This window comes from Coregonus clupeaformis, chromosome 3 (assembly GCF_020615455.1).
Source record: "Coregonus clupeaformis isolate EN_2021a chromosome 3, ASM2061545v1, whole genome shotgun sequence".
Lineage (NCBI taxonomy): Eukaryota > Metazoa > Chordata > Actinopteri > Salmoniformes > Salmonidae > Coregonus > Coregonus clupeaformis.
Genome location: NC_059194.1, coordinates 29,388,113 through 29,402,054, shown reverse-complemented (window position 1 = coordinate 29,402,054; position 13,942 = coordinate 29,388,113). Strand labels below are relative to the sequence as shown.

The following is a 13,942-nucleotide window of genomic DNA, read 5'->3' as shown; positions in this document are numbered from 1 at the left end:
CTTTTCTGTACAGAGGAAAATGCCCACTTTTACCATCCCTAGCTCAAGTTTGCCACCCCCATAAGGTCACCTCGCTAGTCGGCAGACAGTGCCTTGTTGTGTCACCTGAATCGCCACCACCTCCAAGCCCTATGGGACACAGGCTCTCAGGTATCGGTCATTGATGAACGATGGAAAGAGGAATCTCTCCCAAACGCAAGGCTGAGGGATGTTTCAAAAATGCTGGACTCACCTGACGATCTAAGATTGACTGCAGCAAATGGGACTGAAATGCCGTACCTGGGATGGATTGAAACAACTTTTCGGCTAGCCTCTGAAACTGACCAAACAAAGGAACTGATCATCCCAGTGCTGGTAATGAAAGGCTGTCACCTATCTCATCCCATCATAGGTTTCAATGTTATCGAGCACATCCTGACAATGACCGAAAATACTAAATGGTATGGTACAGTGAAAAAAGCTTTCCCAAGCCTCAAAAGAAACAAGGTGAGAGCTTTTATACAGGCTCTTAGCGCAGTAAAAGACAGATGAATGCGCAGTGAAAACAAAGAAAGAGAAGGTTGCTGTACCAAAACACAGTAGCATTCAGATTGAAGGGGACATGACAATGCTTTTCCAGCCAGACCTGAACCCGCAGTGGCCAGATGAACTTGAGTTCTTTGACACACTATTCAGAGTCAGGAAAGGTGTGTTTCCAGTTATCATGCTTGATGTCTCTAACCCCACTGACCACGACATTGCCCTGCTAGGACGCACAATAATCGGTACAGTACAAACCATTATGACTGTGTTACCTGCCCAAGTCTTTGAAAAAGCTGTCACCCCAGCCACAGTGAATCACACAAGCGTTCGAACCCCATGTACTGCTACTGAACAGTGGGATCCACCAGTAGGTTTAAGTCACCTAACCGAAGAGCAGAGAGAGCTTGTTAGGCAAATGCTTAGAGAAGAGTGTCACTCCTTCTCCAGATCAGACAATGACATTGGCTGCATTGAACGATTGAAAATGACTATTTCTCGAAAGGACTCTGAACCAGTCAAGCGCACATACATACAGTGCTCACTGTATCAGGAGATGTAGGGTTACCTTCATGACCTCATAGCCCAGGGTTGGGTTAGGAAGTCAAACTCTTCATATTCTTCACCTGTCGTGTGCGTTAGAAAGAAGGACGGGACCCTCCGGTTGTGTATAGATTACAGAGACCTGAACAGAAAGACACATCCCGACCGCCAGCCCATCCCGAGGGTCCAAGACATCATGGACAGTTTAGGTGGTAATTCCTGGTTCTCCCTCTTAGATCAGGGAAAAGCGTATCACCAGGGGTTCATCTCTGAAGAAAGCAGATCACTGACAGCATTTGTGACCCCGTGGGGACTCTATGAGTGGATACGTATGCCATTCGGCCTCATGAACGCTCCTGCAGCTTTTCAGTGTTGTATGGAGGAATATTTGGAAGGGCTCCGGGATAACATCTGCATTCCTTATCTGGACGACACGCTAGTTTTCAGTAAAACTTTCGACAGCCATGTGAATGATGTGCGAAAAGTTTTGCAGCGTCTCAGAGAGTATGGCATCAAACTCAAGCCAAGTAGGTGTGATCTCTTTAAACCCCAGGTCCGTTATTTGGGCAGAATAGTGTCTGCAGAGGGCAGCAGAGTTGACCCAGCCGATTTTGAAGCAGTAAGAGCATTGAAAGAAATCAGACCAGAGACTGTGGGCCAGCTCAGAAAAATGATTGGTTTACTCACTTACTACAGACAGTACATCAAATACTTTTCTAGGAGGGCCAGCTGTCTGTATGACCTCCTGAAAGCAGATTCAGAGAAATTACCTGACCACCCACGGAAAACAAAAACAAAGAAAGTAAGTCATGTGGTGCCCTCAAACAAGCCAATCATGTGGACTGACCAGCATCAACAGGCACTTGTTTCCCTGATTTCATTCAGCCATTTGTTGTACACACTGATGCGTCCCACCAAGGGAGCAGTTCTTTATCAAGAGCAAGATGGGAAGCTTAGGGTCATTGCTTATGGTTCTCAAACCTTAACAGCAGCTGAGAAGAACTATCACTACCACTCTGGTAAGCTAGAATTTCTAGCTCTAAAATGGGCAATCACTGATAAGTTCCACGATTATTTGTACTATGCTCCGACCTTCACTGTATACAGCAATAACAACCCGCTCAGCTACATTCTGTCTACTGCAAAACTGAACGCATCCACTTCCAGGTGGGTTACAGAATTGGATGATTTCCACTTTACAATAAAGTACAGGCCAGGCAGAGAGAACAGTGATGCAGATGCTTTGTCGAGGATGCCACTGGATGTCACTGATGAGAGAATGTTCTGAGGAGCTTCCACCAGACACCATTGCCGCCACGATACAAGCAGTTGAGGTACAGAAAGAGTCTGTTGTGCCTTGGTCACTTTCAGCTGCATCTATGTCAGTATCAGCTGAAGGTGAGACAACCACTGCAACAATCAGCTCGATCCCAAAAGATGGGATAAGAGAAGCACAAGAATCTGATCCAGTCATCCATCCTGTGCTCGATTACAGACTGTCTGGTTCCAAACCGCCAGTTAAAAAGCAAAAGGAATCCAGTCCAAAGACAAAATGCCTATTCAGAGAATGAGACAAATTGACAATAGACAGTGATAGCATTCTGTACAGAATCACTACAGCCCGCAAGCAGTTAGTTCTACCAGAGCAGTACAAAGGTAAAGTGATGGAAGAGTTGCACAATAACATGGGACACCAAGGTACTGACCGCACTGTATCACTAGTACGTGACCGCTTCTTATGGCCATATATGCAATCTGACATCGAGCACTATGTGACTAAAACTTGTAGCTGTGTCAAGCAGAAAAAGCCAGGCCATGAAACAAGAGCTCCTCTGACAAACATTGTGACAACACAGCCATTTGAACTGGTATGTATAGATTTCCTCCATCTCGACAGATGCAAAGGGGGATATGAGTACATCCTCGTGATTGTTGATCATTTTACACATTTCACTCAAGCCTACGCCACCACATCAAAGTCAGGAAAAACTGCTGAAAATCTCATCTTCAATGACTTTGCCCTGAAGTTTCGGTTCCCCTCCCGCATCCACCATGACCAAGGGGGAGAATTCGAAAATCAGTTCTTCCATCAGTTAAAGAAACTCAGTGGCATGGCGGGGTCCAGAACATCACCCTACCACCCGATGGGGAACGGTCAAGTGGAATGAATGAACAGAACATTGTTGCAAATGCTAAAGACACTAACTGAGACACAAAAGTCAAATTGAAAGGAGTCTCTGAACAAACTGGTTTATGCCTATAACTGCACCCGTTGCGAAGTGACTGGCTATTCACCATTTTATCTTCTGTTTGGGAGATCACCCAGGCTTCCAGTTGATATGCTCTTTGGATTGTGCACAGAGGCAGGTTCCAGTAACCAGCGAGACTACGTGAAGAACTGGAAACGAGGGATGGAAGAAGCATACGCCATTGCAAATGAAAATGCTCAGAAAGCTGCTGAAAGAAGTAAGAGGTACTATGACACTAAAGTTAGGAGTTCAGTGCTACAGCCTGGCGAGCGAGTTCTGATTAAAAACCTGACACCAAGAGGAGGACCAGGCAAACTCCGTAACTATTGGGAAGATCAAATTCACACAGTAGTGAGACAAATGGGTTCAGACCTGCCGATTTATGAGTTGAGACCAGAAAAGGGTAGGGGACGCTCCCGGGTCCTGCACAGAAACCTGCTCATGTCCTGTGACCACTTACCTTTTGAGACACAGAAATGACTAATGATGACAAAAGTAAGAAAAAAAGAGACATCAGCCTGCATCACAGCCTCTAGATTCTGATGAAGACAGCGGGGATGAATATGACCTTCATCATGAGCCGCTAGAGGTCCCCACATCTCCTACAGTACCTGAGGAGAGGTATGCTGAACCAGCGAGAGAGTCGGAACACAGGCCCCCACCAGTGAAACAGACAGTTGCGGTGCCAGTTCCTGATTCGCTACCAGCACAGCCTCTTGTTGAAAAGCAACTGGAGGAGACAACAACAGTTAAAGACCTGCCTGCTGAGGAGATGAACTTGCCTGCTGAAATTGTGCCTGATGATTGTCCACTAAGTGCCTTTCCTTCATTAACTGCTGCTGCTGAACCGGAGGAACCAGCCTACCAGCTGCCACAAAGAGAGAGACACCCTCCAAGACATATCAGCTATGATCAGCTTGGTATCCCTTCCTGCTACAGTATCCAGCCACAGCCACAGTTGTTCCCTGTCTACCCTGCACCAGGAATGGTTCCATGGCTGCCATCACTACAGCGATATTACCTTCAGCCCCCCCTACATGTATGGACTTCAGCAAACATGAGGCTACAGAGTTGACATGTTTGACCATGGACTACTGACTGATTTCACAGACTGTCACAAGAGACAATTTGGAGACTATGCATATAGATCATTAAAACTCATGGACTGTTGACAATAGTATGAGAAAAGACTGCTTATGGACTGTTTATACAGCTGGTCAACAGATATGGACTGTGAATATAACTTGTTGGTTCTATTTGAACTGTGAACTTTGACCTCTGCTCAAGTACTAGCTTACAGAAGAGGATTTTCTACGTCCAGTGCTTATAGACTGTTTAAGAAGACAATGTTGGTAATGTTGGGACAACATTTATTTTGTCGGGGAGAGTGTGACAGGTTAAAGGAAATACTCATAGCCTGTTATACACTAAAAAGTATCATTAAGTTCATAGTATGTGAGGATCTTAAAATATCTAAGGTTAAAAAGATCATGCATTCAGTACTAGTTCATAGAGATTGATCAAATTCATATAATTGTGTTAGAAAGTTAAAATCCGTCAAGCGTGCAAAGGGTAAAAATTGTAAGAGGAATGTGTAAACGTTATATTGACTACTTTATTTTGTAGTGCCTAATTTAAGGGTAAAAGTGTTAATCTGTGATCTACTAAATGCTCTTAATCTATGAGCCTGAGATCGATTGCTCTGGTCTCCACCCAAGTTCCCGGTGAAATCGCGGTCTTTTCCTCATTACACTAAAGTTCTCAGTGAGGAAACATAACTGTATCACTCGTGATTATTTCTCCCCTTTTTCAGGGGCGTAACATTATCGTATATTTCTTCAGACTGGGCGAGCCTAATTGATGTATACATTCAAACCTTTATTTAATTTCTTTATGTAAAATGGTTGTTCTCGCTAAACTTGTTACCCGCCAATGTCATACTTTCTGGTTGAGGTGTGGTGTGCAGTGCACATTCTCGTATGCGCGCAAGTGAATGGTTGCTGCGCTTTCCTCCATGGATCATAGGGTATGTTGATTATTTTGGTTGCATTTTCAATACAACTTAGTTTATTCTAATCAAGAATGGTCTATTTTATTTTGGGTAAATTATATTTGCTATGTAAAATGATCCTTACTGTATAGCTGTCTCTGTAGGCCTAGCGGTGAGGTTAGCACTAGCCTACCTGCTAATTCTGAAACAGTGTATTGCTTAAAGGTATTTCAGTGCCAGCTCAATGCTGCTTCTGTAAGCGACTGGAGGTTAATGTGTGCAGACCGGTGTGGTGGTAGCCTACTGATGGTTTCTCGGAACTAATGGCTTTTATGGTTGTCGGTAGATGGAGTACAGCTTCATCTAGTTGTCGCGTCGGGGACAACTGTGGCATTTTAGCTAAGCCTAACCCTAACCCTTTTCCTAGCCTTATTCCGATTCTCCTAACCTGCTGCGTAAAGTCACTTCCATCTAGCCATAATCATAGAAGCCATCAGTTGTGAGAAACCATCGGTACCACCACACCGGCACATTGGGCCTAAGCGACTGGCTGTTGATGTGTGCAGACCAGCAATATGCCACATTTCTTCACAAACTAAAAACCTTTTTTTCAAGAACTTTACTTTTATTTTTCAATATTTTTGTACAAAGTTACGATTAGGCTACCATGAGAGAGCTCCTGAAGAAAATAAATGCTACACTATTATTGGAATCCTTGACTACTGGTAAATACCATTTCTTCTACTACTCCACCATCAAAATTCAGTACCATCCCTGGTCGTGGCGGCATACCTTCACAACCTTACAAGAACATAGATGGCACTGTGGTTAGAAATGACCAATATTGGATTCCAAAACTTTCTGGGGAAGTACATGTACACATGCATACATCTATAATACCTCATAGAGGACCCATATAGCTGCACAATCAAACAGTTCCTCATAAAGATGAAACACTGTCAAAGATTGTATTTATTTTTCTCTCAGAACACTGATTATTTTGATATAAATTAAATAATTGCTAAGCGTCTAGTCTCCTTGTCAGATTGTGATATCATATTCCATTGCTTGAGGGCAAAGTATCTTCTACATTGGAAGCTCACAGTCAGGTTCATATGAATAACACCTGTGGTTAGAGTTCACCACCAGCCTGGCAAGAGAGTTTTAGTCTTTCTGTCTGTCTGTCCATCCCGTGACATTTCTTTCCAGGTATCAGTGTTCGAGAACAAAGTGACTCGTGGCTTTCCCCAGTCACTGCTCATTGGTTGAACGGATAGAAATAGAATCTCATTCTAGTGTTTTGGTTGAAGGTCCTCGGTATCCTTGTTCTGGGTTGCCTGTGATATTTTGGATGAGTTCCTTCACATGCGTAGCCTGCTCTCCTTTCTGGAGATAGCCAAATAGTCCCAGTGTCCTGGAGGAGAACATAGAGAAGTGGATCACTTTTATGAACCTTTTATGAACTAATTGTAAAGGAAATGACACAACGTTTTCACACCATTAAAAACATATTATTTTATTTGTGTAACTATTAAAAGCTTGAAGTTTCGGCTTTCATCAATGGCCTTCATTTGAACTCATGAATAACTTCAGGGTGTGTCTTACCTGTCAATAATGTGATTGACCCCTGGGCTAGGTGTGTGGGTCAGGCTGGCTGGGTTCAGCGTTCACGACTGGTGGGACACTGAATCCTCCTCACAGATAGACACAGGGTCAGCAGGATCTGACACACAGGACACATAATGGTACAAGGTATCAACTGTGTTATAATACAGACTATTCTACAGATCATTTTGTACTTTTTTTTAGCTCAGTAGTGATCTCCCCTTACCTGTCGTTGCCGTTGGCGACAGTGGCCCTATTGCTGTGCTGAGGAGAGGGCGTGGCCGTTCCGCTGCTGACTTCCTGTAGCATCATCATCATACCTGTCTCACCTGGCCCCACCCTGCAGGAAGAGGTGTGTCCACACAGAAGAGCCACCTCCCCTCCACATACTTTCCCCCCACCTGAGAAGGATACAAGACCAGAAGACAATAATAGCCTATTCTGTCCACATAGTCTCACCATTGACCTAACTTGCTAGATACCAGAAGAAAAATTATTTTGGAGTTATGAGTTATAGTGTATGTTCCCTCACAGTGAACGTTGTCATTTCCCTTGTTCCTTATACCTGTCATGAATGTGTTGGGGGATGATGGCCGGCCCCTCCCCCTGCCGTATCTGTAGTAACCACAGCGCAGCAGGCGGGCATAGGCGGACCTAAAGTCTCTGTTTAGGGCAGCGTAGAGCAAAGGGTTCAGAGCTGAGTTGATGTACCCCAGCCACTGCACCACGGGGTAGGCTGCTGGGTAGTTCTGCTCCTTCAGACCCATAATGGTAAACAGGGTGAAGTAGGGCAGCCAGCACACCACGAACGCCCCGATCACTGCTGCTAGAGTCACTGTGGCTTTGTGTTCCCGTAGAGCCACCGCTGTTACTGAGGTGAGATGACGAGGGGCTGACGAGGGGCTGTTGTTGTTGTTAAGGCTGGGGCGTGCATGGATGATGCGCCTGGCCTGCGCCCGGGCGATGCGGAGAATACGGTGGTAGGTCCAGCACATGATCAGCAGGGGGAGGTAGAAGGTTAAGGAGGCGTCCACCACAGCATACGACGGGTTCAGCTCAAAGTTACACTCTGTCTTGTTGTCCCCCTGGTCGCGATTCTGGACGCTGCCGTCCACAGTGTTCCAGCCCAGGTGGATTGGCAGGAATGACACCGCTAGCGACACCGCCCACACCAACGCCATAGCCAAGGCAACTCGCCTCGGCAACACCAGTGAGGAGTATCTAAGGGGCGCGGTCACGGCCAGGTAGCGGTCCAGGCTGATGGCCAATAGGGTGAGGATGGAGGCGGTGCATAACATAACATCCAATGAGATGTAGATGTTGCAGATGGTCGGCCCCAGCGGCCAATTGCTGAGCTGGAGGAGGGCGGAGAAGGGCAGGACAAGCATGCCAAGCAGCAGGTCAGTGATGGCGAGGGAGACGATGAAACAGTTGGTGAGGCAACGGAGACGTCGCGTGGCGCAGACGGCCAGACAAACCAGGACGTTACCACACACTGTCAGCAGGATGAGCAGGGACAGGAACACACCTAGTATCACCATAGACAGCATCCTCACTGGAGTCCCAGTCCCAACCCTAACCCCTGCCCTACACCCAGTCCCAACCCTAACCGCTCCCTTACACCCAGTCCCAACCCTAACCCCTGCCCTACACCCAGTCCCAACACTTACCTCTGCCCTACACCACTGTGGAGTCCTAGTCCCAACCCTTCCTTACACCTAGTCCCAACCCTAACCCCTGCCCTACAACAACTCAGTCCAGACTCATGGATAAAGCCTTCAGAGAAGATTTATGTGGGTGTGGCTGTATCCATACTGATGTACATGGATGGACATTCATCTCTGTGTTTGAGCTATTTTCCTTGGTATGTTTGTGTATATTTCATATACATTCATATATCAGATTGTATTGGTTTCTGGATGGATAGGTCAGTGTATCACAGGTCCTCTGAGTGAAGGAGCGTTGAGGAGGCTGATGGTTGGTCCAGTGTGTGATGATGGGCTGTAGAACAGCTCCCTCTGTTGGTGGCTGGTCCACACTGCTCCATATTGTCCATATCACTGAGCTGGCTTTCACATTCAGGTCACAACTTCATCTAAAAACACAGAGCAACAGAAAGTCAGACAGCCCCAAAAAACAAAGTAACATGGCCTTTATACTGCAAGGAGATACTATACCGAGCTACTTACAAGTGCAGGTACCTCCACTATCAGAAAATATGAAGCAAATCAAAGCAAATCATGGTTATATGGCAGCAGACAAATATTGCTAACTTGCTAAGCTATCAAGATTAGTGAGATGGAAAATGAGGGCAGCAGTTACACATGTCTAGTGGTGGAATATTCAATAAGAGAGACTGATAAGATAACCTGTGTGTGTGTGTGTGAATGTGCGTCAGTAAGTAGCAAGTGGTGTTTGATCTCCCTCCCTCTTATGCTTAAATGGACGTTTGGGACACACTCCAGGTTTGGAATGCTAGAAGTCTAATCACTCAAACAGCTTAACAGAGTGGTAGAGGGGGGTTGGGGGAGAGAAATGGGGGAGCAAGGGTGGGGGAGAAAGATGGAGAGGGTAGAGAGGAGGGGGGAGCGAGAGAGAAAGGGGAGAGAGAGTAGAAAATAGAAAGATATACAAAAAGACACGCCGAGATTCTGTTTGCCTTGACTCTGACCACAGATAGAAAGGCACCAAATTGAAGACATATCTTCAGACAGACTTATTTCCCAGATCCCCCAAACACACACGCATTCTCACACACACTCTCTGACTCATCCACTCTTTGTTTTATTGGAGGACTCTTGGCAAAGCTTCCTTCCCATATTGTATGTCTATATCTGGGCAGCCCCCAATGACTATTGCTAGCCTGACATACCCCCACTCCAAACTGCCTTCCCACAGACAAGGCAGAGAGGGGTGTGTCTGTCATTTATTTTTTTACCATTATTTAACTAGGCAAGTCAGTTAAGAACAAATTCTTATTTACAATGACGGCCTACACCAGCCAAACCAGGACGACGCTGGGCCAATTGTGCGCCGCCCTATGGGACTCCCAATCACGGCCTGTTGTGATACAGCTTGGAATCAAACCAGGGGTTCTGAGATGCAGTGCCTTAGACCGCTGCGCCACTCGGGAGCCCTACAGTACATCTGTGTGTTTAAAGAACTATGGTGCTCATGTTTCTCTATGTGTATTTCTGAATTGATTTGACTTCGGTATCTGATAGGTTTGTGTGGGAATTTGAGAGTGTAAGTGTATGATATGATTGTCTAAAATATGAATACAACACCTCAATACAATATAGAATGTGATGCGGACAGTCGGACAAAGATGTAAACTGACCCACAATAGCTGACGTCATTGACACGTATTGTTAGTCAGACCTATAGTAGTAAGACACAAAATGGCTACTCTCTGTGATACACAGAGGATCAGTCACACCTCCGGTCACTAGTGCGGATTATGATTGTGGTCCTCTGTAGCTCAGCTGGTAGAGCACGGCGCTTCTAACGCCAAGGTAGTGGGTTCGATCCCCGGGACCACCCATACACAAAAATGTATGCACGCATGACTGTAAGTTGCTTTGGATAAAAGCGTCTGCTAAATGGCATATTATTATATTATGATAACACAGGCCAATACTCTTTCCCGTTTCCCACACTTAGAAATAATGAAATAATGTCTGTTGCGGATTGCAACTTTGAGGAAATTGTTGGTGTGTCATGCAGAGATTAGTTTAAATGACCTACTTAAGCAGAATGTGACCTGTTTTTGTTAGATAGACTTGGCCTTTGTCCCAAATTGCACCCTATTCCCTACATAGTGCACTACTTTTGACCAGAGTCCTATAGGAACCCTATGGGCCCCAGTCAAAAGTAGTGTACTATATATGGAATAGGGTGCCATTTGGGACTTAGGCAGTATAATGAGACAGTATAATTAGTGTTTAGTCTTTTGGGGAGGTCTGTGTATGCATTGTGTCACAACACTGTGACAGGCCAAGGACTTATGCTAAGTGGAAGTGACCTCACATTACCTTTTAGATTACCTACAGTCCAATTCTCTAGACCTGATTCTACTTGTGTTATTTCAGGACCATTGAATGGTGAAAGGACTGGATGGATTTGAATCAGTAGTTTTAAAGGAAGCAAAGGAACGATTTATCTACCTAACCATCCCACTGAAGGAAGACATTGTAGCATAGCAAGATGGAGTCCAGCCAAATAGTTTGAGCAGCGTTTTTCTCTCTAGAGATGGGCCTGGAATGACTTATGAGACTATTTCATGCAGTGCCTAGACAGAATGATTGGTGAGATGCTTTGAATACCAATTGCACATTTATGTTAGTGTGATAAACAGCTGTGTCTTGACAAGAGATTTGCCTGTGAACTGAGCCAAATGCTTTTTTAATATAAAGTGAACGTTCACATACTTTGTTCTGTTCTGTGCGACCATGAGCGATGGACTGTGGAATTACAATGAAGATTGAAGAGGACCCAGAGACAGACAGCCACTTCAGACAGGCAGACAGACACACACACACGTGCGCGCGCGTGCACTCCCAGAGCAGGCTCGTAACAGCTTGCCTTTGTTACGTCACAGTCCTGCCCTCGGTCAACACCAAGCACCTTGTTGTAGCTCCAATGAAGGAAACCTACTGAACACTGTGCTAATGGCTAACGCTAACATCCCAGTACACAACGCACAGCTGCCACACAGAAACAGGGCACTTCAACCAGCATTTACACAACAACACTCAATGTGAATGGACATGTAGTCACAAATGTCTATACAGTGACTATCTGTTCATATTATCTCTCTGTTTCTCTGTCTATTTCTGGTATCAATAACAAGATACAATGAGCTGAAACGAGCCACCTACTATTTCCCACAAGGCAGTTTCTTGTCATTCTTGATAGCTATATGACCGTTCAGAATCATAACAACTCACACCTTCCGGCCACATCGATGTGCGAGCATAATTTTTGTAACGTTGTCAGTCAACCCGTCTATAGCACAGTGTTTCCCAACTCCAGTCTTCGAATAGCCCCAACAGCACAATACTTTTTTGCAGCCCCGGACAAACTCACCTAATTCAACTCATTGAGGGCTTCATGATTAGTTGACATTTTGAGTCAGGTGTGCTTGTCCGGGGCTACAACAAAGATGTGACCCACCGTCTCTTTTTACTAACACATTGCCACACTGCTTGTAACAACCGAGAGTGAGAACAAAGCAGACAGTGGGGGTGGGGGAAGTGACTCACGTTCCAACAGCGGAGGCCTTTTCAAAATAAAAATCCCTCAACGAATGTGGCGACTCTTTTATTTTTTTCGTATCTTTTTTCTTTATTGGGGGGACAATTTTTTTTCAGACACACGTCACAATGAACCCAAACCACAATGAGACACACGTCAAGGCTATAACACATCTTCCTCTGACAAGCAGAACTGTTTCGGGAATCATGAAACGCATTTCTTAAACAGTCCAAAAATACATGTGACCAGGGGCGCAACTTTGGTTTTAGAAGTGGGGGGGACATAATATATATATTTTTTAATCCAGTCGGATAAACACTCCAAACAACCTACCCGACCGCTCGAAGGCGTCCGCATGGTCCTAAAGCACACCGTTGCCTCGTTTTGCATCACATTCCAATTATAAAACTGGGGGGCAAAGAGTTGCGCCTCTGCATGTGACTAGTATAGTCTTTAGTTCATGGTGAGTGAGAGACAGCATGGTGTTGGGAGACACTACATTCAAACCTCATCCACAGGCATCTCTGTGTGGCCCACATCCTCTGTGGTCAGTATGAAAATGTATGCACTCATTAACTGTAAGTCGCTCTGGATAAGAGCGTCTGCTAAATGACTAAAATGTAAATGTCTATTAGAAACTATCATCAATGTGTCTGTAAGTGGTCAGTATAAACATATGGGGATCCGTTAGCCTGGTAACCAGATGTGGTTGTTTTTGTTTCAGCCAAATCCCCTCTATTTCTGCTTTTAACCAACTGAAGTAAAAACACAAACAGATCCGTCAGGTTTCACTCTATAGACAAATCATCCACTCACACTCCCTCATTCTCAGGTCCAGAGAGTTGGTGACCTCTGTGTCATTGTGTTCCCAGTCACGTACAGGCTACATGTACACTGTATAACAACAGTGCATGTGACTGGCTGAGTGAGTTGAAAAGACATTCACAGAGGTCAGTCTGGGACAGAGTCAGAGTCATTTTTGGTAGCTTATTAATAAGCTTCAGAACAGATCACTTATAAATGGGCTTTTGAACTCGGTCAAAACAGGTCTTGATAGTAAAGGCATTTATGTATTCAGCTCCTGAGGAAGTGCTGTGGTAGAGTTGGAGTATTTGTTACCGGAATTAAGTATAGATTTGAGGTCACCTAGTACAAATGTACTCACTTGTCACTGACATTGTAATAAGAGAACGTTTAAAACTCACCACAGTCTCACTGGTATTCCAACTCCTGTTCTGTGTCAGCTCTCTCTTCTCTCCTCCTCTCCTCTCTGCTCTAACGTTACTCTACTCTGTGAGACTGGATGGAAACCAAAGGCTCTTTCATCATGTGCGTGCGTATGTGTGTGTATGAGTCATTTTCTCTTGCCCCCCTTGTTCTCTCTCTCTCTCCCATGGTTAATAGACTTTGTTAATTACTAATAGTCTTCCACTTGCATATAAATACAATTTATAATTTAGTTTCATACCTGTTCACACTGCATGCTAAACAATCTGTCCTCCAATTAGGGAAGCCTTTCAAAACAAGATGCCAGTTAGCATACAGATCTGAATTAGCCACTGTACTTTTTTTAAACTCACCCCAATGCTAAGGAAGTTAATTCGATGGTAGCTCTCATGCTATCCTTCTCTGTCTCTTTTCTGACTTCCTCATATACAGTAGTACACTACTTTTCACCAGAGCTCACCATAGAGTGTCATTATTTGAGATTTGCCCCAGGACTCTTGAGGAGGACTGGAGTGTTCTTTACTGGGTCATTTTCAGGAGTCTCAGACAGACC

General features: G+C 44.9%; 1 protein-coding gene across 2 annotated transcripts; it reads right to left on the bottom strand.

Annotated features, from left to right (window-relative positions):
- Positions 1-5,717: 5,717 nt before the first annotated feature.
- Positions 5,718-13,711, bottom strand: LOC121544143 (histamine H2 receptor). Of its 2 annotated transcripts, none has more exons than XM_041854118.2 (5): positions 13,631-13,711; positions 7,472-9,001; positions 7,133-7,307; positions 6,907-7,024; positions 5,718-6,715 (listed from the first exon to the last, which is right to left on the bottom strand). In XM_041854118.2, the coding sequence occupies exons 2-4, from the start codon at positions 8,454-8,456 to the stop codon at positions 7,015-7,017; spliced, it is 1,170 nt and encodes a 389-aa protein (XP_041710052.1). In that variant the 5' UTR covers positions 8,457-9,001; positions 13,631-13,711; the 3' UTR covers positions 5,718-6,715; positions 6,907-7,014. The 2 variants fall into 2 exon arrangements, with proteins under 2 accessions (XP_041710052.1, XP_041710051.1); XM_041854117.2 differs by lacking the exon at positions 13,631-13,711 and adding an exon at positions 13,368-13,498.
- Between the last annotated feature and the right edge of the window lie 231 nt (positions 13,712-13,942).

What these genes read in the sequence shown, in the direction of transcription:
- LOC121544143 (XM_041854118.2), bottom strand. Translation starts at nt 8,456, where the DNA reads ATGCTGTCTATGGTGATACTAGGTGTGTTCCTGTCCCTGCTCATCCTG. An exon ending in CCCCAACACATTCATGACAG is followed by an intron (nt 7,308 to 7,471) that starts GTATAAGGAACA and finishes TATCCTTCTCAG; the next exon opens with GTGGGGGGAAAGTATGTGGA.